At 53.6% G+C, this 23,896-nt stretch overlaps 1 protein-coding gene across 1 annotated transcript; it reads right to left on the bottom strand.

Moving 5' to 3' along the window:
* Positions 1-544: 544 nt before the first annotated feature.
* On the bottom strand, positions 545-18,594 carry SIGLEC1 (sialic acid binding Ig like lectin 1). Its single transcript, XM_065921506.1, has 21 exons — positions 18,301-18,594; positions 17,655-18,014; positions 17,087-17,383; positions 15,323-15,589; positions 14,760-15,014; positions 13,269-13,568; positions 12,351-12,608; positions 11,030-11,359; positions 10,500-10,754; positions 9,987-10,289; positions 8,138-8,398; positions 7,666-7,977; positions 6,919-7,173; positions 6,351-6,620; positions 6,021-6,272; positions 5,397-5,699; positions 4,518-4,778; positions 3,459-3,761; positions 3,098-3,200; positions 2,665-2,737; positions 545-2,034 (listed from the first exon to the last, which is right to left on the bottom strand). The coding sequence occupies exons 1-21, from the start codon at positions 18,347-18,349 to the stop codon at positions 1,960-1,962; spliced, it is 5,142 nt and encodes a 1,713-aa protein (XP_065777578.1). The 5' UTR covers positions 18,350-18,594; the 3' UTR covers positions 545-1,959.
* Positions 18,595-23,896: the final 5,302 nt, after the last annotated feature.

The following is a 23,896-nucleotide window of genomic DNA, read 5'->3' as shown; positions in this document are numbered from 1 at the left end:
AAGAAAGCTGAGTGTGAAAGAATTGATGCTTTTGAACTGTGGTGTTGGAGAAGACTCTTGAGAGTCCCTTGGACTGCAAGGAGATCCAACCAGTCCATCCTAAAGGAGATCAGTCCTGGGTGTTCATTGGAAGGACTGATGCTGAAGCTGAAACTCCAATAATTTGGCCACCTTATATGAAGAGTTGACTCATTGGAAAAGACACTAATACTGGGAAGGATTGGGGGCAGGAGGAGAAAGGGACGACGGAGGATGAGATGGCTGGATGGCTTCAGCAACTCGATGGATATGGGTTTGTGTAGACTCCGGGAGTTGGTGATGGACAGGGAGTCCTGGTGTGCTGCAATTCATGGAGTCACAAAGAGTCGGACACGACTGAGCGACTGAACTGAAGGTAGTTTGTGGTAAATGTTATGTACTTTGCACCCACTGCTGCCTTCAGCAGGCAGTCTTCCAGAAGAAACACCACTTACATTCTAATCCTCTGTGTTCCAGTCCAGCAGTTGTCTTTCAAGAAAAAGATTCATTCCAGTTATGTCACAGGATGTATGTTTATTGGGAGGACATGCTTGATAGGCTCCAGGAAGAGCCTGGCAATTGGGCACTAATAAGAATGGGACCTGGAACCAGAAGAGTCCATCTACGGCTGCATGAAGCTCACCTGGCCTCCAATCTCTTCCCAACCTGTTATCTTCTATGCCACCTTCCCACTTCCCTTCACATTTGTCATCTCAAATCCCAGAGTGATGAGCTCTGTGCTCCTCCCACCATCTGCCACCAGGATAATCTGTCATCTGTCATCTGTCACTAGCCCACCTGAGAACTGGTTCCCCTCAGGCACTGACTTCCCTAGGGGCATGTTATTCTTTCTTAGTGACCCTTGTTTGTCTTAGTAGCCCCTGGTGCACACACTTCCAGGAAGAGGATGTGAGCTCACTTGATCGTGGACAGGAATGCACTTGGAGCAGAAACAAGGATGCTGATACCATGTCTGCTCCCCACACTCTCTGGGGGTGGGGATTGTAAATGGGAGCACCTCTTCTTTCAAGGGCTAGGCCTGGCACAAGATGCCTGTTTGGCAACTCGACTGCCTGGCATTCCCTCTCCCTAGGGACCACGAATCCTTCTTGACTTTCTCAGTCTTAATGTGTGAGACTCCAGGACTCATGACCAGAAAGGACAATGACATACCCTGGCCTTCAGTAGATGGGCACTGAGACAGAATATGGCCTGCTGGCAGCATTCTCATCAATGTTCTCAAAGTCTCAGGGATGAGTCCATAGCTGGGAGTCCTTTGGAACTATAATAAAAACTACATTTCCCAAAATCCCTTGCAGCTTGGAGTAGCTATATGACAAAATTCCAGCCAGAACTTCTGGATTGTATCCAGAAGGAATGAGTGTGCCTTTCATTTCACTTCCACTCTTCCCTCTTCTTGCTGGAAGGAGTATGAGCACAATGGGATCATTGTGAACTTCACAATCAAAAGCAACATTTTAGGGATGGAGAAAAACAAAAGAGAAGAGTCCAGAGCTCCAACATCTTAAACCACCATAACATACCCAGACTAGTATGAGAGAGAAAAATCAAATTCTTTCATGTTGAAGTTACTGTATTTGGTCTTTTTAGAGCAGCCTAGCTTGTATTCTAGTCACTATAGGGTGCCTTGACCAGCTTGTAATGATATAGAAAGCTCTTATATTCTAATCCATCCCAGAAATCCAAGGTGAGCTTGGAGGAAGAAGATGTGAAGAGGTAGTGCATTGGAAGGTAAATAGAGAGATGAGATCCAGAGAAGAGAGAAAGAGAAATAGACAATGTGATCAATTCATTTCTCTTCACAGTTGTCCAGGGTCAACACCCTTATGGGTAGATTGAGGTTCACCACCACCTCTCACCACCCATTTTTCTTGGTGGTTGAAGCCAGGTCATAGAAAGTCAGATGCCACAGAGATGTTTTCAGAGGGAGTCAGAACCCAACGCCGCATTGTTCACAGGGCCCGAGTCATCACAGATTCTGGTGACTTCCTCCTCCTAAAGGCAGGAAACACCACAGGTCAACTCAGGGGCAGAGCCCAACATGAGGTCCAAGATGTGGCTACATCAGGATCAATGAGCTTCCCACCAAGAAAACTGGTCACTGGAGGACTCTGGGAGCAGTCATCACCTGACCTCTAGCTCTGGAGGGCAGTCCTCCAAGTCCCCAGCCCTGGGTATGGGTCCCCAGGGGATCGGAGAGTGTGCATGGCTGAAATGTGCCTGGGAGCCCTGGCCCGCCAAATGGGTTATCTACAGAAGGGGACACACCACGGGCGAGGGGAAACAGACTTTCACCCCTGCTGAATCAGGTGAGGAAGAGAGACCCTAAAACCCAGGTGGGGTCCCGTGTTGCAAGATGTGTCCTGGAAGTAGAGGCGACGCTGCTCAGTTCAGAATGCTGCTCCAGTTATTCAGGCAGCCATGCAGCAAGCCCGTGGCTGCTCTGCCCTATTCAGAATATGGCTCCCACTGTCTTCCCAGGGGGTGCTGGGTCTCTGCTCTCTCTCCAATCTCCCCCAGCCCCAAGCACTGTCCTATAAATGAGAAAAATCTCTCGGTGCTAGCCCCACAGTGCTGGTTAGCCAAGTACTGTGTCTGCATGTGCCCACATGGTGAAGGGATTACCTGCATGATTTCCTTCTGAGAAGCCATCTCCACTGAATTTTCACATTCTCTCAGCTTATGAAAATGCCTCCTTCTGCAAGGACAAGAGTGGACTCAGAGAGCCTCTCTCCTCCCCCACCTGCCCCCGTTCCATCCCCTCACCCTGTAAGCTTACACCCTGCTCGCTACACAGAGCTGTGGGGGAGATTTGTGGAGAGTAGGCTACTTGATCTTTCTTCCTCCCCAGTCCTTTCTTCAGCAGTGAGAGAGCAGAGAAAAGGAAAGAAGAAAACTACAGAAAGATAGATTTAGAGACAATTTTAGATGGGCTTCCCAAATTTGGAGCAAGGGGAAGGAGAGGGACAGGCTAGAAAGTATGGAGCTTGTGAATTTGGTGGGAGGGACATGGGGGAAGGATGAGGTTACTCTGCTCACCTTCTAGCTCCAGACCCACCTCCAGGTGTAGCAGGCCCCCAGGCCCAGCAGTAGGAAGAGAAGGCCAGCCAGCAGCCCCAGGACCCAGAGGAGCTGCTGGAACAGCTGCAGGCGGTGCAGGGCTGGAACACGAAGTGAGGCTTAGGGGGTGGCTGTGGCTCCAGGCTTCTGATCCTCCCTCCCAAACTGACTCCCCCAAGATGAAACTTATTTTAAGTTCTACTTTCTCTTGGAAATTTCCATATGCCAAGGAGTTTCAAGCAATCAGTCTAGACTAGACAAGCAGAAGGGATTCAGGAAAGACCTCAGAAGGAAGCCTCTGGACCTGAGAACTGGGCCTTTGTGCAGAACGGCCTAGGAGATAGGGTGGGAGCTCTCACCTCTGGTTCCAAAGTAGGCGGCCGCAGAGGCAGAGCCCAGGGCATTAGAGGCGGAGCACACATAATCCCCCTGGTCACTGGGCCTCAGCTCCTCTATGACCACCCTCAAGGCATTGGGGGTGACTGAGACATGGATGTGTGACTTGGCAGGAGCAATCTTGGACTGGCTAGAGGCCACCAGCCGACTGCCGAGGTGGAGGGTCAGGCTGGCCAGGGGCTCACTGTCCACTCGGCAGTCCAGAATGCCTTGGATGCCACCCTCAGGCTCCACAAAAACTGTCATCGTGGGTGTCTCGGGGGGATCTGTAGGAAGACAGGGAGTGTGGTGACTGCAGAAACAACTACACAGTTCCTCCCCTCCTTGTATCCCATGCAAGGTGACTGCTGCTCCTTCCATTAAGAGGTAGAGGTTGTTTCCTCACTCTTTAAATCTGTGATTGCCTTTGAAGGCAGAAGTGACTTTGTGTGACTTCAGGGCTAGACCTCAATGGGCCTTGCAGCTTCTGCTCTCCTTGGAAAACAACCATGTGGAAGCCCAGGCCGGCCTGCTGGACACATGAGGCCCAACCGACAGCCCACTCCATTTGCCAGCCAAGAAGCTGAAATAACAGCAGCCACATGATGTAAGACCAGCAGAACTGCTAGCCCAGCCCAAATTTCTGGCCCATAGACTTGTGAGCAAATAAAAGTGGCTGCTGTTTTAAGCACTAGGTTTTGGGGTGGCTTGTTACATAGCAATAGCTGACTAATACGGTGTGGGGCCCTTGCGAGGAATAAAATAGGGGCTAAGGTTTATGAGGGCTTACTGTGTGCCAGGCACTCTGCATGCTCTACCTCCTGGACCCCTCACAAGGAGAGGGGACTGACATTTTACAGATAAGGAAACCAAGGTAGAGAGGCACAGGATCACACACCAGTCAGTGGGGATCTTCTGACCCAGGACTCCATTGCTGTGAAGTCTTTGGTTTTTGCAGACAGAAGAGGAGGAAGACCTGAAATGGGCATGTGAGATGTGGGGAGACTGAGGCAGGGGGAGGATGTCAAGGATGTGACACTCACAGAGCACCCGGAGGGTAACTGGAGCAGAGGCGGTGGCCCCAGTGGGGAGCTCAGCCTGGCAGTGGTACATTCCAGCTTGGTCGCGGGCCACGTGGGTGAAGGCGAGGGTGGGTACAGGCTCCGTGTGTAGCTGCCGGCCATTCCAGAACCAAGTGAAGGTGGAGTTGCCCATGAGCCCAGGGCCACCAGGGAGGTGACAACTCAAGTTCAGTGCTGTGCCCTCAGGCACATCTAGCCCTGGCTCGGCCACCACATGCACACCTGCAGGACCAGACGTGATTGGGGTCTGTAGACCTGTGGGAGCTGCAACCTCTGGCTTATCCTCTGTGCATAATATGGGATCTGGATCTCCAAAGGTGGGACTGTGTCTCCCCCATCAGACTGTGAACAGGGTTACCTCTCCTCCTTGCCCTGGGGACTTCTGGGGCAAAACGATGCCTCCCTCTCTCATCAATTCAGGCTTTTTGATGGATAAGGTTGTGTCTTGCCCTTGGATTGAACTCCCCAAGGATGGGTCTGCACCTTGTCCCTCAAATTGAGCTCCCTGAAGGTAAGATTGGATCTGTCCTCCCATTCCCAGTTTCCCCAAAGGCAGGTCTGTGCTCCCACCCACAGTCTGGGCTCTCTGAGGGCAAGGTTGTGTCTCCCCTCCAGCCATGCTCCCCTTGAGATGTTGCCATACCTCCACCCACCTCTCTTGTAGGGAGCTCTCCAAAAGCCAGGCTGTTTCTACCCCTCAGCCTGAGCAACCCCCCTCCAGTGGGCACTGTTCCTCTCCATCAGGTCAGGCCAGCCAGCTTCTTCTTGTGGGAGCCCCACCCCTCACACAGACTCAGACCCCACAGCAAGGGCGCCCCTCCTGCCTCCTGGCCAGCTCACCTGCCTGCAGCTGCCCCATGGAGGTGCTGACCGAGCCCAGCAAGTTGCGAGCTGTGCAGACGTAGGTGTCCTCGTCTCCTGAGGGCACAGCTTGCACTCGCAGTCGCAGGGCATTGCGGGCCACCTGGACATGGCCCGTCTCCACTGCCAAGCCATGGATGCCATTGCTGGTGGCCAGAACTTTGCCATTGCGGGCCAGGGCCAGCTCGGCAGGTGGTTCACTGTCCACGGTGCACTGTACCACAGCCATGGGGCTGGTCCTTGAGTCCCAGAAGGAGGACACAGCGGCGTCCCGGGGGGCATCTGGATTGTGGAGCAGGGCGGAGTTGAGGGTCTTGCTTGGAAACCCTGTGCTAGCCATTGCCCACCTGCCTGGCATTGGTGAGGCTGAAGCCTCTGGGAAAATGGTCACTTCTGGGGAGTGACAGCTTCTCAGGAATCCTGTGGGCAGATTCCTCCAGGCAGGGCTCAGAGGACCCTGAGGAATCTTCCCTCATCCCCTGTGTCTTTCCCCAAGCGTCCATTCCCAGGTTCAGTCCTGTGCAGCCTTGCGCCCACCCAGACCAGGGCCCAGAAGCGCCCTTCACCCACCCTGGGCACCCCCAGGCAAGGACCCTTGCTTACAGAGGACATGCAGCGCTGTGGGCCGGGAGCTGCGTGTACCCTGGGCATCCCGGACCTGACAGGTATAGGCTCCTGCATGAGCCCGTGTAACCACTGGGAAGGAGAGAGAGGCCTCTGGCCCCTCCTGCAGCCAACGGCTGTTGTGGTACCAGGCGTAGAGGGCGGGTGGGCGGGCAGCAGGGTCTTCACAGCTCACTGTGACAGGGGTCCCCTCGGGCACAGCGGCGGACGGAGCCAGGGTCACTTGCACACCTGTACCAAGAAGACAGGGTCAGCTGGGTCCAGCGAGACACCGTAGCTGATCCCACCCCTGGCTAGCCCCTGCCTCACCCTCTAGCCGCAGCTCTAAGGATGTGTTGACCTGACCCAGAGGACTGCGGGCCGAGCAGCTGTAGAGACCCTCATCGCTGGGCCCGGGCTCCCACAGCTCCAGCTGCAGGGTGTTGGGGACGGAGGCTGCGGTTGAGGAGGCCAGGAGGCGGCCAGCATGGCTGAGGACCAGCTGGGCAGGTGGGCGGCTGTCCACGGTGCACAGCACCAGGGCAAGCTGCCCGCCACGGCTCTCCAGGAGATAGGTCAGGCGCAGGCTGCGGGGTGCATCTGTGATGCATAAAGGCAGAGGAGTTCAGCTCACACAGTGGTAAGGAGGCCAGTTTGCAGGTGGCATTCAAAACAGGAAGGCTTTGGCTCCCTGCCCTCAATGGCCTCCACTTGCCCAACCTGGGGCACTGCTCCTCTGCCCCCATGCCCCCCCCCCAACTCTAATGCTCCTTGGCCAGTACTAGGTACAGCTGGGTACTGAGCTCCTGGGGTAGATGACTATGGGACTCGGCCGTGCCCTGATCCCCACAAGCTGTTATTCCTTCCTAAGCTCCACCCTGCCTGCAACCAGACTCACAGAGGACATCCAGGGTGACGGGCCTAGAGAGACGGAGTGTCTGGCCAGGGATCAACACGCCACAGCTGTAGGAGATGGCATCCACGACCGTGACATTGGGGAGGGCGATGGAGTGGGCAGTTTCTGGGCGCTGCTGCCCATCTTTGTACCACGTGTAGGTGGGCTGGGTCACGTGAGTGGTCCATACAAGGCAGGTCAGGTTCACCAGCTGCCCCTCCTGCACAGTAGCTTTGGGCCACACCTGCACGCTCACAGCTGGGGACAGAAGAGGGCACAGGGACACCAGGGAATACGAAGGCTGTGGAAGGCAAGCCATCTGTAGGGTGGGCAGCCTCTCAGCCTCTGGGAGGCACAGGTGACCCACCTGTAAGTGAGGCTCAGAGATGGAGCTTGGGCAACAGCTCATCACCTGTCAGGTGGTCCCCCGCAGAGCTCTCCCTGGAGTGCCCTGAGCCTTCCCTGACCCTGTTGGAGGACCACCTGGGGGAACCCAGGCCTCAAAAGCCTTGCCGTGGTTTCTCCTTGAGTGACCCCTGTCTGATTAGTTTTATCCCCTGGGCATCCATGTAAAATTCTGTTTTTAAAAAAGGTTCTTCAATGAAAACCAAGTTTGGAGACTGCTGCCCTCAAGAGTGGGAATGCAGACTGTCCGATGTTCAGCCCTCCTGCCTGTGTCTCAGGCTTCCAGAACCCTCTCCAACCTCCTCTTCTCTTAAAAGAGCCACCCACTCACACCCCCATTCTGACCTTGGGCATCAAAGGTGGCTGAGGCCGAGGCCTGGCCCAGGGCGTTGGTGGCCTCGCAGGTATAGACGCCTTCATCCTCCAGCACTGCATTGCGAATCTCCAGGCGCAGTGTGTTGGGGGCCACCGCCACCTGTAGCCGGGGAGAGCTGGCCACAAGCTCCCCAGCTCCTTGCAGGGTAGAGGTCACAAGGCGGTCCCCGTGAAGCAGTCGCAGCTGGGCTGGAGGGTCACTCTTCACACGGCACAGGAGGAGGCCCAGTCGCCCAGGGCCTGTGTCCATGAGGGTAGTGAGTGTGGCCTGACGAGGGGCATCTACACAAGGCAGACGATGGTCAGGGTCTGACCAGGTGGTCCCTCATCTAGGACTCTCTCGGAAGTAGAGTCCAGGACCAGGGGCTCAAGGTCCCCTTCCCCAGTCATGCGCTTGGCTCCCTCCTTCCCCAAGAAACATGAACGGGATCAAAGTGCTTACAAGACACATGGAGGCTGACCGGGGCCGCCAGGTTCGTGGTGGCTGAGCCGGGAGCCTGGGCTTGGCAATGGTAGGCCCCAGCTTGGCTCAAAGTTATGGCTGCAAAATGGATTGTGGCTGAGGTGGACTCCTGGAGGGGCTGGCCATCTCGATACCAATGGTATGAGGTCCCGTCCAGGACCCCTGTGGGCACTTGGCAGCTCAGGACCACAGCCTGGCCCTCCCGGAGCTCAGGCGATGGTGACACCCGGACCCAGGCTCCTGCAGGGAGAAACCAAGGGCAGGTGAGGGCCTTCCACCACACCCCTCTGCAGCTGGGACTGCGTTTGTGTACACATGAGGACAGCGAGACCCCAACCCCATGTGCCAGAGCCACTGCTCACCCACCAGACCACTGCTGAGGGCCCCACTGCAGCTTCATGCCTCTTCCTCTCCTGCGCCTGACTCCCTTGCCCTGGTTCTGACCTGGCGTTCACTGCCCAGCACCTTGAGTTATCGTTTTGCTTTGTCAATCATATCTCACCTTCCACAGGGTGAGCCTTACCTGGGTCCAACCCTAGTGCCATGCATAGCACCTGCACGTGTTAGCTCTTGACAGATGTTGTTTTGACCCCATAAAGCACAGAAATGGTAGGGATTTAGGTCCAACCAAGGACCACGGTACTGATCATGAGCTGCCCTCAGCATGGTGACCAACAGCTTGGAAGGGGAAATTAGCAGCTCTCTCTAGCCTATCTCTGCACCCAATTTCCAAGTCATGAGAGCCCAGGAATGGAAGACCAGGCAAAGAGCTGTCCCTGGTTCCCCCCAGGTTTGAGGCAGGAAGAGAGCAGGGTGGGGAAGTAAGAAGGAGGGACAGCTAGAGTGGTGATTGAGAGCTCAGACTGTGCCAGAGACCAGCACTGAATTCATCCAGAGCTAGCAGGGTCCCCTCCTGGTCATGTGACCATGAGCAAGCCCCTAAATTTCTCAATTTCTCCGCCTGTGAAAAGGGTATGATAAATAGGATATACAGAACCAAGTCCCAGGGAAAATGTTCAAAAATTGATGCTTGTCACTGTGGGAGGAAAAAAAAAAAGTTTTTTTTCCCAGCATTATTGGTATTAACTTTGTTTTTTTCTGGCTTATTCACTTAGGCAGGATTATTAGAGAAGAATATATACAGAGAGATAAATGAAAAATATGGATATATTCATATATATATATATGTGTAATCAGACACAACTTAGCAACTGAACAGCAACCAACAATGTATATACAAATGTGATCATTATATGGGGCTTCCCAAGTGGCACTAGTGGTAAAGAAACCTCCTGCCAAAAAATAAATAAATAAATAAACAAAAAACCCTCCTGCCAATGCAGGAGACATAAAAGATGTAGGTTCAATCCCTGCGTCGGGAAGATCCTCTGGAGGAGGAAATGGCAACCCACTCCAGTATTCTTGCCTGGAGAACCTCATGGACTGAGGAGCCTGGTGGGCTACAGTCTTTGGGGTCACAAAGAGTCCGACATGACTGAATGACTTAACACATACATTACATATTCCATGTGCGTGCTAAGTCGCTTCAGTTGTGTCCAACTCTGCGACCCCATGGTCTGTAGCCTGCCAGGCTCCTCTGTCCATGGGATTCTCCAGGCAAGAATACTGGAGTGGGTTGCCATTTCCTCCTCCAGAGGCTCTTCCCTGCCCAGGGATCAAACCTGTATCTCTTGCATCCCTTGCATTGGCACGGGGGTTCTTTAGCACTAGTAACACCTGGGAAGCCCATATATTACATATCTCTATATACATATGCAGAGTGGCCCCCAGGACATTTGGATGCACCACAGCTACAGAGGACACTCACCTCGGACCTGGAAGAAAAGGGAAGTGTTAGCTGATCCCAGGGTATTGTTGGCCTCACAGCGGTAGCTGCCAGAGTCCTTAAGGCTCAAGTCTTGGACCTCTAGCTGCAGGAAGTTGGCTGTGTTTTTGGCCTGGAGGAGGCCACGGGATGGAAGCTGGGGCCCCGGGCTGGTGGCCAAGAGGTGCTCGCCACGGAACAGAGCCAGCTGGGCGGGAGGGCGACTGTCCACACTGCAGACAAACACAGCCGTGTGGCCCTGGTCCACATCCAGGAGAGCAGACAGCTTTGGAGGGTCTGGGGGGTCTGTAGAGACAGTGGGGAGCTCAGGCCAGTCCCTGCCCAGCTTACCACTTTTCAGCTGCCAGGCTGTCCTCCTCCAGATACGCAGTCCTGGCCCGCACGCGCCCACACCCAAGCCATGTTCTTGCCTCCTCAAACCCAACCTCAGCCTTGTTTCCCCCAGACCACTCCCTCCACCCTCCAAGAGCCCAAATCCCCTTGCCTATCACCCACAGAGCACTCGCAGGACCACAGGAGTGGAGAGCTGGGTACCGGCCTCGGTGAGGATGCGGCAGGCATACAGGGCGGCATCTGTTCTGGCCACCGGCAGCAGCGTCAGGGTCTCTAGGGGGCCCTGGGCCCACAGGGCCCCATCCCGGAGCCAGGTGAAGTTGGCAGGGCCGCCAGCTTCCCGGCTCACCCTGCAAGTCAGGTTGGCTCTGGTGCCCTCCTGCAGCGTGTGTGACGGTGTGATGACCAGGACGGTGGCTGGAGAGCAGGCAGCACAGGCTTACTGAGACAGGCCTCAACCCTGACGGCTTCCCCCCGGTCCCCGGGGTGAGTGGTCCTGCCTCCCCGTCTGGAGCAGGTGGGAAGGAGCCCCTTCTAGGTGCCCACGGGGCAAGGGGAGCAAACTGAACTCGCTCTGCTGACAGGAGGTGGTTTCACCCAATTGACCCTCCTTGGAGCTGGGGGTTGCAAATGAATAGGGTCCCAAGCACCAGCCCCTGATCCCAAGCGACCTGCTCCCTCCCCTGCCTCACCCTGGGCATTGAAGTTCGCTGATGCAGAGGCGTTGCCTAGGACGTTGCTGGCCTCGCAGAGGTACACGCCTTCGTCCTCCAGCACCGGGTCTTCGATCTCTACCTGCAGCAGGTTGGGGGCTCTGGTAACCTTTGTGCGTGGGGAACAGCTCCCGCAGGTGCTACAGCTGCCCCCTGATGGCAGGGCAGAGGCCACCACGCGACCCCTGTGGAGCAGCCGCAGCTGGGCCGGGGGATCGCTGTCCACACGACACAAGAGGAGGCCTCGCTGACCGGCTCCGGCGGTGTCAGGGTCCAGCTGGGCAGTGAACGTGGGTCGGCGTGGGGCGTCTGGAGAAAGAAGAGTATGGGCACTATCCCACAGCCTCTGCCAGGCTCCCAGGGGTGCAGTCAAAGCTAACTAGGCTCCCAAAACACACTGAGCAAAGGCATGAACCCAGAGCTGCCACAAACAGCTGTGCAGATTGTGCATTATACAAGGACCACTGGACTGGGATGGCAGGACCTCAGCCCATGCCCGTGTGCTCAACTACGCGTTAGCACTGGACTGAGTCTTCCCAGAGGAAGGGGGGCCTTTTTCTTGCTTAGACAGAGCTAAAACTGTAGGGGCTAGCAGCCACCTTGCATAACCGCCATGTGCTCCTGGGCAGGGTACCTACAGAGCAATCCCTGGGTGTCTTACGATCTGTGTCCTCTCTTCACACCCCCTCCCCTAAGACTCTGCCTGTCTCTTATCTCTGATCTCCAACCCAGCTCCCAGGAGAACAGATAATGCCTAAATTGCCCTCCTCCTAGAAGTTTCTGAAGAGTGGGACCAAGACTCCTAGGTGATCTCACACTGAACACTAGAAAACCCCCAAGAGGTGACCGCTCTTCCTGACAGTCCCTGGACCTGTGTCCTGCACATGTTAGGGAAGGTGTGCTGGAAGCTGAATGTGTCCTGAATGTTGGTCAGCCTCTCAGGAGCATCCACCCTTGACACGATGCAGGCCCTGTGTGGGGAGGCTCTGCCTTTGTGTCTGCACCTGTGAGGGTGCAGCCTAGGGCCCAGCCCCAGAGGATAAAGCTTGGACATGGTGTCCACGATGGGTCTGAGGCTAGAGGCAGAGCTCTGATGGGACTGGGATGGGGAAATGGGATGCCCTATACTCGGTCTCCATATTTCAGCTAGGGTGGTCAGGTCCATGGTGCCCAGGTTTGCGGCTGCCTTCTATCTGGACTCAGGGCAGGACAGAGTCAGGAGGGCCTGGAGGAGGGGGCTGATTGCCTCTGGTGGCTGATCTTCCCACAGCAGGCAGGGGCCGGCGGGAAGGCTACTCACAGAGGACAGTGAGGACAGCAGGTGAGGACAGCCCGCTGGTGCCATGGCCATCCTGAGCCCGACAGTGGTATGAGCCGGCGTCAGTGCTGGAGACCACAGGGAGAAGAAGGCTGCTGCTGGGCCCTTCGAGAAGCAAGGCCCCGTTCCGGTACCAGGAGAAGCGGGTGTCAGGCATTGAGCTCAGGCTGCTCCTACAGCTAAGTGTTACCGCCTGCCCTTCTGCCACTTCTGCTGCCGGGCTGATGAGGAGGCGGGCCACTAGTGGGAGAAGGAGAGGAGAAAGCTCAGCTCCCCTGCATGTCTGCGGCTCCATGCCACCCACTACAGGAAGCCCTCCTGGGCTTCTCCCAACTCAATTATCAGGAGTTCTGAGCATCATAGCATCAGCTCTGTGAATCTCTTGATGATCAGAAGGGTTTGACCTTGAATGCCAATTCAGATCTATTGGTAGCTGGCTGCAGCATGGTTGAGCAGCATTCTGGGCCAGATCCTAGGCCTACGTCAAATACCTGGCTTGATCGATTAGCTATGCCTGCCTCAGAAGGAGGGAAGGGCAACATGTGCACCGAGACTCAACCTCTCTATTTGGGCTTCTGCATCTGACTCCTACCACAGAGTCTGCCCCCAAATGTTCAGTAAATAAAAAACAAATGAATGTGCATTGAAAAACCCTGTAAGTTCAGAGTCAGAATGGATACAAAAGGAATAACTCAATCTGCCATGTTTTCCATTTTGTTTTGACTTACAGGAAACTCTGAGACTGGGATGACATTATAGCTCAGATCTTTGATGTGATTTTTTTTTTTTTAGCCAGCTAGGTCAGGCCCTCGGTTGAGCCCTCTCAGTTCTCAGGAGGAAGAGGCCAGAGCAGGCCTCCTCCTCAGGCTCCTTCTACCAGCCCCAGTGGGACCATCTTACCATTGGCATGGAAGTCCAGGGTGGAGGATGAATTCCCAAGGGAATTGGTGGCTGAGCATGTGTACTCCCCACTGTCAGTTGGCCCCAGGTCTTGAATCTCCAGACGCAGGGAGTTTGGGGCAGAGTAGACACTGAAGCGTGGACTCTGGTCACCCTCTCCGGAAGTCGAGGCAAGGATGAGGCCCTCATGTGACAACACCAGAGTAGCCAGGGGCTCGCTGACCACAGAGCACTGGATGATGCCCACCAGTCCTTCTTGCGTCTCCAGGAAGGCAGTTAGGCGTGGGGTGAGGGGTGGGTCTGTATGGAGATGAGGCGCAGGCCTGTTACCCTCAACAGGGGCATTCCTGGATTTCCTCTTATAGCCTCTGACCCCTGCACCTACTTTGTCCTATGATGCCCTGGGAAAAGTTAGTGACCCCAGCAGCTCCTATTTGTCCCCAGACTGGCCAAATCATTCTGTCTTCCTAGTCAATCCTTGCAGTCACCCTGAGAGTGGGGATCCAGAGACCCCACTTTAATGGTGGGAAAACTGGTAAAGAAACCTGGCAGAGGACAGCACTGCACCAAATGATCCAAGTCCACACTCCCAGCAATGAGACAGGCTGACCCCACATGCCTCTTGAGGTGACACAGGGAGACAAACACAGAATCATGTCCATGGTATCCCTGCCCAGGTGCATGGGCTTGGTCTGCTCCATTCAGACCAATGCAAGGTGAGAATATCACAAAACAACTGACCTGTGCTCGTCAGGGTTCAATGTCAAGGAAGGCAAGGAAAGACTGAATAAAGAAGAATAAAGAGACTTGACAACTTCATGCAAAGCAAGATCCTGAATTGAATCCTAAACCAGAAAAAAAATTACCATAACGGACATTATTGGGCCAACTGGTAAAATTTAAACATGGATTGTAAATTAGATAATGATCTTGTATGAATGTTAAGTTTCTTGACTACATACAATTGTTGTACTATGGTTATACATGAGAATGACCGTAGGAGATACATGCTGAGAAATTAAGGAGTAAAGGGCCATTATGCCTGAGGAATATAAATGGATAGATAGATTATGTGTTCATGTATACATATAGAGGACATATGTATATACACATGTGAATAGAGTGTTTATGTAGAGAAAATGTGTGCAAGTGTGCACACATATATGTGCTTCTGAATACACATACATATATGTATGTGAGTACATATATACACACATGTATAATATATTGTTAGAAAGAAAATCAAATGTTAAAAAATGGGAATCGAGGTTAAAAGTATATGATAATTCTTTGTATTTTTCTTGCAACTTTTACATTTGAACTTATTTCAAAATAAAAAGTTGTTTAAAATAGGACACTGAGGCCTGGGGAATTCAAAGCCTTGCCCAGATGTGAGCTCAAGGGCACCCCGGCCCAGGACCCCAGCCCTCCTGCGGGGCTCTAATCTTTGGCCTGGCTCCCAGCTCCAGGGCCCTCGTCCCCACCACTTACGGCGCACCACCACGCTGACTGGGTCAGAGCGCTCTCTGCCCTGGGCATTCTGCACCTCACAGAAGTAGAAGCCTGTATCGGCCCTGGTGACTGAGTGCAGCTGGAGGATGTGACTGTGGGTGTCCTTCATCAGGTCGTGGTTCTTGTACCATGTGTAGCGCAGATCCCTGGGCGCTTCTTTCGGCGTGCTGCAGGCCAGGGTCACAGTCTGGTTCTCCAGAATCGAGCCTGCTGGGCTCACCTGGACCTCAGCCACTGTGGGGGCAGCAGAGAGCTCACTGAGGGATACTCGGGTGACTTCCAGGCCCCACCCCTCAGGGTTGCGGCCCGTCGGCCTAAACCTCTGCACGCTGTACGCCACACCCCTCTGAGGAGGAGCCTCCTGGACTGGCCATGCATCTCTTTGCCCTGTTCACTGCCAGGGAGGTTTGTCACCTGTCAGAAGCCAAGCCGGAACTCCACACAGGCATCCCAGGAGGCACCTTGGCCTCGTTTCCCTCAGCCCCCATGGCCTGGATGCCTCCCTACCCTCTGGTCAAGACCCAGGCTCACCCAGGACTCACTGAAGATGTGGAGGCTGACAGGAGGTGAGACCGAAGAGCCCACGCCATTCCCAACTTCACAGGTGTAGACGCCAGCATCAGCCCAGGCTGCCCGGGGCAACTGTAGTACATGACTCCGGTTTTTGAGGTGCGTCCCATCCTTGACCCACTGCACGGAACTGACCTGAGGGTGGCTGCTGTTCACCTGGCAGGTGAGTGTGACCAGATCCCCTGGAAGGATGTTCCGCCCCGAGGGGCTGAGGAGGATTTCCACACCCTTGGGGGCATCTGCAAGGCAAGACAGGGGTTGTCGAGTATGGTGCCCAGGGAAGGCAGGGGCATTTTTCCACTCCCCTTTCAACACTCTGCCCTAAGGAAGCCCACCCAGATAAACTGGAACTCCCATTAGTCCCCTGTCCAGGGCAGGCACTGGCCGTACATTGTGAGGAAGCCTGCTCCTGTCCTTCTCTACTGACGGCTTGATATCGTGATGCTTGGCATAGCATTCAGCTTGCACTGCCTTCAATGGCTTTCTGCCCCTGACACGTCCATTGCCATCTCTTCTATCTGAGGGCCATGGGCACACTGCTTGCTTTAGTGGCTTGTGGCAGCTGCTGGCAAAGGACAAACCACCTAACGCAATGGCTAAAGGCAGAGTCAAATTCTCTCTGAGAATGGTTAACTCATTTGTTGGGAGATGCCAACGATACAAAGAAACTGCATTTCTTTAAATCTTTTTCTAAAGCCTCTCTCTATGTAACTATGCTAATAAAAGCTAGTATTTTCAGGAGTTCCCTGATTGCCTAGTAGTTAGGACTCTGGGCTTTCACTGCTATGAGCCGGGTTCAGTCCCTAGTCAGGGAACTGAAATCTCACAAGCCATGCAGTTCAGTCCAGTTCAATTCAGTTGCTCAGACGTGTCTGACTCTTTGTGACTCCGTGGACTGCAGCATGCCAGGCCTCTGTCCATCACAAACTCCTGGAGTTTACTCAGACTCATGTCTACTGAGTTGGTGATGTCATCCAACCATCCCATCTTCTGCTGTCCCCTTCTCCTCCCGCCAAAGCAAGCCATGCAGTGTGGAAAAAAAACAAAAAATGAGCTAGTATTTTCAAGTCCTTAATCTATGTAAGTATGAAAATAATAGAAACTAATATTTTTGATGCTTTTAATTTTCATAACAATCCTGTGAGATAAAATGTATTTATCATTTATTATTACCTCCACCACAGAGAGTTGGTGAGAAAACAGAGGCTCTGAGAGGCAAGTAACTTGTCCAAAGTTTGCTCATCTAGTCTATGGTGAAGCCAGCAGCCTGATGCCTGTGTAAGGCAGTTGTTCTAGAACAGGCTGCCTGTCTTTACTGTGATGGGAAGATGCATAATCAAGTGAAAACTTGGAATTCCTCCCACTGTCTCTTTGCCATATCCAAGTGTTCCCCTGGTCATGGAGTGTGAGTGGCAGGAAAGGGATGAACCCTGGCTTCCTCCTCCTCCTCCAGAGCTGGTCTAAATCCCAGGGCCCCTACTGCCCAACCCCCAGTTCTCTGGCTGAGTCTCCCCTTCCCTGCCCAGCCTAGCTTCAGGGACTGGAAGTGGAGGGAGCCTTTCAATACTACTCTTGGGGCTTAGCCGTCTCTTTCCACCTGCTCCACCCTGGAGGTCCAAGCATAGCCTGGCTATTTCTACAGGCCTGAAAGGGATGGTTTCCACTGGGGAACCACAGATGTGTATGAGCTCAATAACAAGGATGCGCTACCCACCCCACCCACCACGCTCACTCACACTGCACTTGGAGGTGAATCTCGCGTTGAGTCCTACGGCTGGCCGCCGAGAGCTGGCAGCTCAGGGTGCGGCCATGGTCCTGCCAGGACAGGGCCATGTGGAGGGTCACCAGGTGGTGGATGCCTGTGGGCTCAAGCTTCTGGAGTGTGGAGGTGGTGGAGCGGGCAGGGTCCTGGCCTTGCCACTGCAGGGTGACTGGCTCCTGCAGGCATGCGTAGGGAGTGGAGCAGTTGAAGTCCACCTCCATGCCCTCACGCAGCTCAGCCGGAGAGGCAATGGTGGGCATGATGAGCTCCTCTGAGGACAAAGACAGGAGGCTGGGGGCTCCCCTTCACCATACTTGAGACCTCCTGCCCTGGAGACCTCAGCCCGGGGCACGGGACTTCAAGGGGAAGGAGAAAGCCAGGGGTTCACTGGGGGCAAATGCCAGGGGGCACAGGGCTGGGCTGGAACTGCAGCCAAGATTGGGGCTGGGTTTGGGTTTGGGTTTAGGACCAGGGCTGGGGCTGTGAGCCAGTGGGGCCAGGAGCAGCCTGGAGCCCCTTCCGGCCGGTGAGCCTGCTCTCACCTGCCACGGTGACTGCAGAGCCTTTGACATCTACCCAGCGGTTGCCCTCGCTGATCTCAAAGCGGAAATTGTAGGTGCCCGAGTCCTCGAGCTGCAGGTCCTTCAGCAGCAGGTTGCACGCTCCCAGCTCAGGATTCCCCAGCAGCTGGGCGCGGCCTTGGAAGCGGGCCTGCACCAGCTCGGGGTTTGTGGAGTGACTCACTACCTGCCGTTGGCCAGAGTAGTCATAGTACCAGATGGTTGTGATGCCGTGGGGCACATTCACACTGGCAGGGAAGCTGAAGGAGCAAGGGATGACGAGGCAGGACCCCTTTATACCCTGCACGGTGTCGGGACTGGAGACGCCCCACGAGGTCAGGTCTGAGGGTGAGATAGGACAAGAAAGAGTGTAATGCAGCCCTGGGGTCATGCTCTGCCCCCCAGAAGGTGTCCCAGACGCACTCTCAAATCCTGCCCGGCCCCCAGCAATGCAACCCCTCTGGGCACCTCAGAGAGGGTCCCTGTTCCCTGTCACTGCCTCCTCATGCCCTCCTTCAACCTCAGCAGCTAAATCTGTGACCAGATACAGTTCAGTCTGCCCAGGCCAACAGAGGCTGGGCTCGCCGAGGCCAGGCCCTGCAAGAAGGAAAAGGCCAGCAAAGCTTACCTGCTGGGATAGGTAAGGCCAGGAGGAGGAGCTGGAGCAAGAAGTCCATAGCAGGTTCTCACGCTGGTTCTGTTGCCTATGAGGTGGGTGAGCACTGTGCTGGGCACACAGGGGTCTCCTAGGGAACCTCGGTCTCAGAGCCTGCTGGGATGCCAGTCCTGTTTCCCCACACACTATGCTGGCTGACCCAGTGAGAGGTCAGGGCAGCTGCCAGTTGGGATCCAGAAGCCCATGTTCCCAGCTCACGCTGTGTCCAGGAATGCCTTCACTTGGTGGCCCCAGAAAATCCTCTGTCTGTCGCTTGGCCCCACCCTAAGTTCTGCTTTCCCAGCCTCTTCAAAGATGAACAGCTGTTTCTCTATTTCCCTCACTTCCTTGCCCCCTCCCTGCTGCCCAAGTCACCAGCAACCGGAGGTCAGAGAGGCACAATGACTTACTCCAAGGCATCCAGCAAAAATGATGGTTTCTTACTTGAGATTTGTCTCCCTACCACCAGTCTTACCAGTTGTAGACCATAATGGAGTTTGAGCACTTAGAAAACTGTAGACTTCAAGAGTCCTCCCTTGCTCAAAAACCTACTATGGGTCCCCATTGCCCATGAAATGTGGCTCCCCTACATCCCCGAAAGGCCTTCCTTTCCTACTGCCAGCTCTGCCCCCATTTACTGTTCCCCCTGCGACCAGTTCCCACCCTGGGGCTGGTCGTGTCTGCCCACAAGCTCTCCAGCTATCCAGCTCTGGCCTCACCACAAATGATCTTTGCCTGTTGAAATCTTATTCAGTCTTCAACGTGGCTTCTAGCTGAAACTTTCCCTTTGGGGTCTCTAGCCACCCTAGAGCCATTTCTGTATTTGCCTTGTTCTTTGTAGCTGTGAGCACCCATTTCTCAGGATTTGGGGCTGAGGACATGTGTCCTGCAGCGGTGCAGAGCCCCTCGCCCCCTGCAGCAGTGGGCAAGAGGAGAGTGTGGTCCTTGAGGGTTTAGAGTTCATGGCAGGGCAAGTCTGGTATGACAGGGGACACAAGAACCCCGCGTGACATATCGCTGACAAACAAGAGATATATGCCTACTGTATGCCATGCACAGGAAGGCAGGCCCTTCACCACAGAGTGCCTCTGGAACCATAAAACTGTTAGAAGAAAACAGGTGAAAATCTTCATGACCTAGTAGCAGGCAATGATTTCTTAAGCATGACACCAAAAGCAAAGCAACAAAAGAAAAAAATAGATAAATTGAACTTGATCAAAATGAAAAATGTTTTTTGCATCAAAGGATACTATCCAGAGAGTGAAAATTCAACCCACAGAATGGGAGAGAAATACCTGCAAATCATATAGCTGATAAGGGATTAACATCTGGAATATATAAAGAACTCCTATAATTTAACAACAACCCTCCCCCCAAACAACCTAAATTTGAAAAAATGTGCTGAAAGCTTGTATAGACATTTCTCCAAAGATGATATATAAATGGTCAACAAGCCCATCAGAAGATACTCAACATCAGTAGTCATTGAAAGTGAAAGAAAGTGAAGTCGCTCAGTCGTGTCTGACTCTTTGAGACCCCATGGACTGCAGCCTACCAGGCTTCTCCGTCCATGGGAATTTCCTGGCAAGAGTACTGGAGTGGGTTGCTATTTCCTTCTCCAGGGGATCTTCCCGACCCAGAATCGAACCCGAGTTTCCCACATTGCAGGCAGACACTTTACCCTCTGAGCCACCAGCGAAGCCCCTGATTAGGGAAAGGCAAATCAAAACCGCAGTGAGTTACCACTTCACACTGTAAACAAACAAACAAGACCAGAAAATAACAAATGTTGACGGGGCTGTGGAGAAATTGGAAGACTCGTGTGCCATTGGTAGAAATGTGAAATGGTGCAGCCCCTTGGGAAAGTTTTGTGTTTCCTCAAAAAGTCAGACATAGATTACCATATGATCCAGCAACTTCACCGCTAGGTATATACCCAAGAGAATAAAAAATAGGGCCTTAAATAGATAATTGCACACATGTTCACAGCAGCATTACTCATAATAGCCAAAAAGTAGAAGCAACCCAAGTGTCCATCAACAGATGAATGTGATATATCCATACAACAGAATAGTATTCAGCCATAGGAAGGAATGAAATTCTGACACATGTTACATACATGGGCAAAACTTGAAAACATGTTACATGAAATAAGCCAAGCACAAAAGGGCAAATATTAAATGAATCCACTTGTATGAGATACGTAGAATAGGCAAATTCGTAGAAAGTAGAATAGAAGTTACCAGGGCCTGGAAAGAGGAGGGATGGAGGAGTTAATGTTTAATAGGTACAGAGTCTCTATTTTGGATGATGGAAAACTTCCAGAAATAGATAGTAATGATGGTTACACAGTAGTATGAACATACTTAATGCCATCGAATCGCATACTTAAAAAATAGTTAAAACAGTAAACTTTACCACATACACATACAAAACCCATATTGTCAACTTTGCAATCTTCCTTGGCCCTAAATGCTGACCCTGCAGAGTGAGGGGAAGGGCCTGGGGAACCTGGAAGTAGGGACAGGAAACTCATGATATCTTCCGGTCCCAAGTCCATCTGTCTCAGGGATGGGGCCCAGCTGATTCTGGTGGCTACCAGAGGGCACTCCTGGGGAGAGGCTGAACAGAGCCTGGAGAGGCGCTGCGTTGCCTGTGAGGATGACTTGCCGTGTGAAGAGAGGAGGGATGTCCTTAGAGAGAGCACAGCAAAGGCAAAACTGTGGGAAGAATAGGCAGAGCCCTGTTCCTCAGGAGACTGGGGCCCCTGGCTAGGCTGTTCCTGAAGACAGGTCTGGTCATTGGTGAGGCCCAGTGGCCTGTCCTCAGTCTTTTGGGCAGTCCTAGTCCTGCTCCTCTCCCTGGAAGATGTACTCACACCCTCCCCACCTGGTCCTTGGCTTGTGCTGGCCCAGGCTGGGCCCCATGACCTGGGTGCTGTGTCCTGGAAGCCCCGGGGGCCCAGGGCCACACTGAGCATCAGGGTCAGCTCCTCTACAGCTGGGATACCACCAATGTTCATATTGTCCCCAGCTCCCCTGCTGCTCCCATTTGGGGCCCTGGAAAGAGGAATGCTGAAGCTACAGGATAAATGGTGGGATTTTAGACACACTGACCCCAGAATGGAGCAGGGGTTTTTGAGAGGACCCTTTCTAGAACCACCGAAAGTCATTTCCTGTAGATGTCACCTATACTTAGCCCAGTCCCAATAACCAAGGGGTCAGTCCCACCAGAGTCCAGCTTATTGGTTCAGCTTGTTCTACCCCAAAGACCAGCCTCAGCCCAGAGAACTTTCCTGAAAAAAAGAAAGGGCATGAAGAGCCCCAGGAAGGGAGCTCCTTGTCCCAGTTAAGAGCCTGGTGTTGACAGGGAGGTGTCCCTAGGGCTCGGGTTGGGTGGGGTGTCTGGTGGGCGCCTAGCACCTCCAGATGGTAGACGGATGATTGCAGCTCCTGGGAAGGGGGTGGCTATACTGGGGACGGGAAGCACTGTAGCCCTCAGGCAATGACCATTTGGGAGAGCACAGTCCCAGGGTTCATCCTAGAATCTCCAAGCCTTGGACCCTCTGAAGACAGGGTTTAAAGTCCCACTCCTCAGAGCTGATAGACACATCAGCACTGCGTTGGGGTGTATGGCACATGGGGGACACCCATGTTTGCTCAAGTGAGTGGGTAAGTATGAGACCAAGTGTCCCAGGACATCTGGGAGGGCGACTAGGGCCACAAGTCCCTGATTTCTGATCCCAGAGGCCAAGTTTGGCCTGGGGAAGAAAGGACAGAGGCAGTTTCATTGTAGGCAGCTGTGCGTGGGTTCAGGATTCAGTTTCTATTTCCCAGTACCAGAGCTTCTCCCAACTTCCCTATTCAAGTTGGAGAAGGAGGGAAAGAGGGTGACCAAGCCAGTTTCAGCGCTCTGCTCAACAGGTCAGAAAGCAGGTTCAGATGGGAGATTCTGGGAACACATTGTCTTCATAATAATGGAAAGTCCCAAACGTAGGCCATTTAACTCGGAAAACTACATTATCCATAAATGAGGTCTATCGGCTTTGAAATGGGTAGTAGATGTGTCACATTTCTTTCCTTAATCTGGCTGTAAATGCCCTTAGCCTGAATGCCCATCCCATCAAGCTATGCTGGATGGTGCGGGGGGGGCCTTTGCTCAGATGAATGAAGTGGTAATGAATGAAGAAAACTGAGGGGAAGGTGAGGGTTGGGCTGCAGTTGGTTTGGGGTGAAAGTGATGGTTAGGCTGAGTTTTGGAATGGAATTAGTCTTGGCATGGAGGTGAGAGTGATGGGGTTGGGTGAGGGTGCTGGTCAGGCCTGGGGCTGGATGGAGATGATGGTTACTAAATGGTTGGGGATGGGATGCAATGGAGGGTGAGGTAGGGGTGGAATAAGTACCAAGGCTGGACGGGGCAGGAGTCAGGGTTAGATGGGGGTTGGGATATGAGTTGGGGAAACTTTGGTGTTGTGCAAGCCTTTGGGTTATGAGCGTATCTTTGTCTTGGGCTTGGACACCCAGGTGTCCTCCACCAAATCCCAATCCAGCCCTGCTCCCAAGCCTCAGCTCGTCCTCTAGGCCTGGGGATGGTAGTACCTGCTCCACAGAGGGACAGGGCTGCAGAGCTGGAGAACCACAGGTGAGGAGGACATGGGGGAGGGCCAGGAGCTCAAAGTGCTGCTGTCTCTCCAGGAGAGGAGACCCAGCTCGGGGTTGCTTCCTCTTTTCCTAAAGCCTCAGCTCCACTGCCTGCCCTGGAAGCTAGTCGGGGAGGAAGACCAGTCTTGCACAACATCAAGACCGGAAAGACCTCTCAGGCAGGGGAAGACCCCGGCAAGGCCTGCGACTCCGGGACTTGAGCAAGCAGATGTGGAACCTTGGGCCTCTTTGCCTGAGAGGGGGACTCCTCTCAGGCAAAGTGGGAACTTAGGGGTCTTGGTCACCAGCCACAACCATACTCCTCTCTTTGGGGACCACTTGGCCTTTTAGGGAATCTGAGAGAGGAGGAAGGGAGCGTTCTGCACACTGTTTTCCTACTGACAACAGAGGAGACAAGTCTGTCCTGGGGTAGGGGAGCATGACAAGGCACCCAGACCAAGGTGTTGATTTTCCAAGTCCTTTGGGACCTTCCAAGTACCCCCTTGCACCTGGCTATTCTGGAGACAACCCTCTGAGAAGCAGGCTCTAGATGTGAGGGACGCAGAGGCCCCAGTCTCAAGCTAGAAGAGTATTTCTAATCTTCTAATCCTTCTTCCCTTCCCCACTGTCCCTCCCCCCATGTGTCCCCACGGGATTTCAACAGCACCCCCACCCCTGCTAAAGCAGAAGAGGAAAGGTCTTGTCATGGCTGTGATGCTGTCATGCATGATAACAGAGCCCATTTTATTGAGGATCCACTATGTGCCAGGGCTTCCCTGGTAGCTAAGCTGGTAACGAACCCGCCTGCCATGCAGGAGACCCTGATTCAGTTCCTGGGTTGGGAAGATCTGCTACAGAAGGAATGGGCTACCCATTCCAATATTCTCAGGCTTCCCTGTTGACTCAGACGGTGAATAATCTGCCTGTAA

Source organism: Muntiacus reevesi, chromosome 2, assembly GCF_963930625.1.
Source record: "Muntiacus reevesi chromosome 2, mMunRee1.1, whole genome shotgun sequence".
In the NCBI taxonomy this organism is placed as follows: domain Eukaryota; kingdom Metazoa; phylum Chordata; class Mammalia; order Artiodactyla; family Cervidae; genus Muntiacus; species Muntiacus reevesi.
This window is presented reverse-complemented; position numbering and strand designations above follow the sequence as displayed.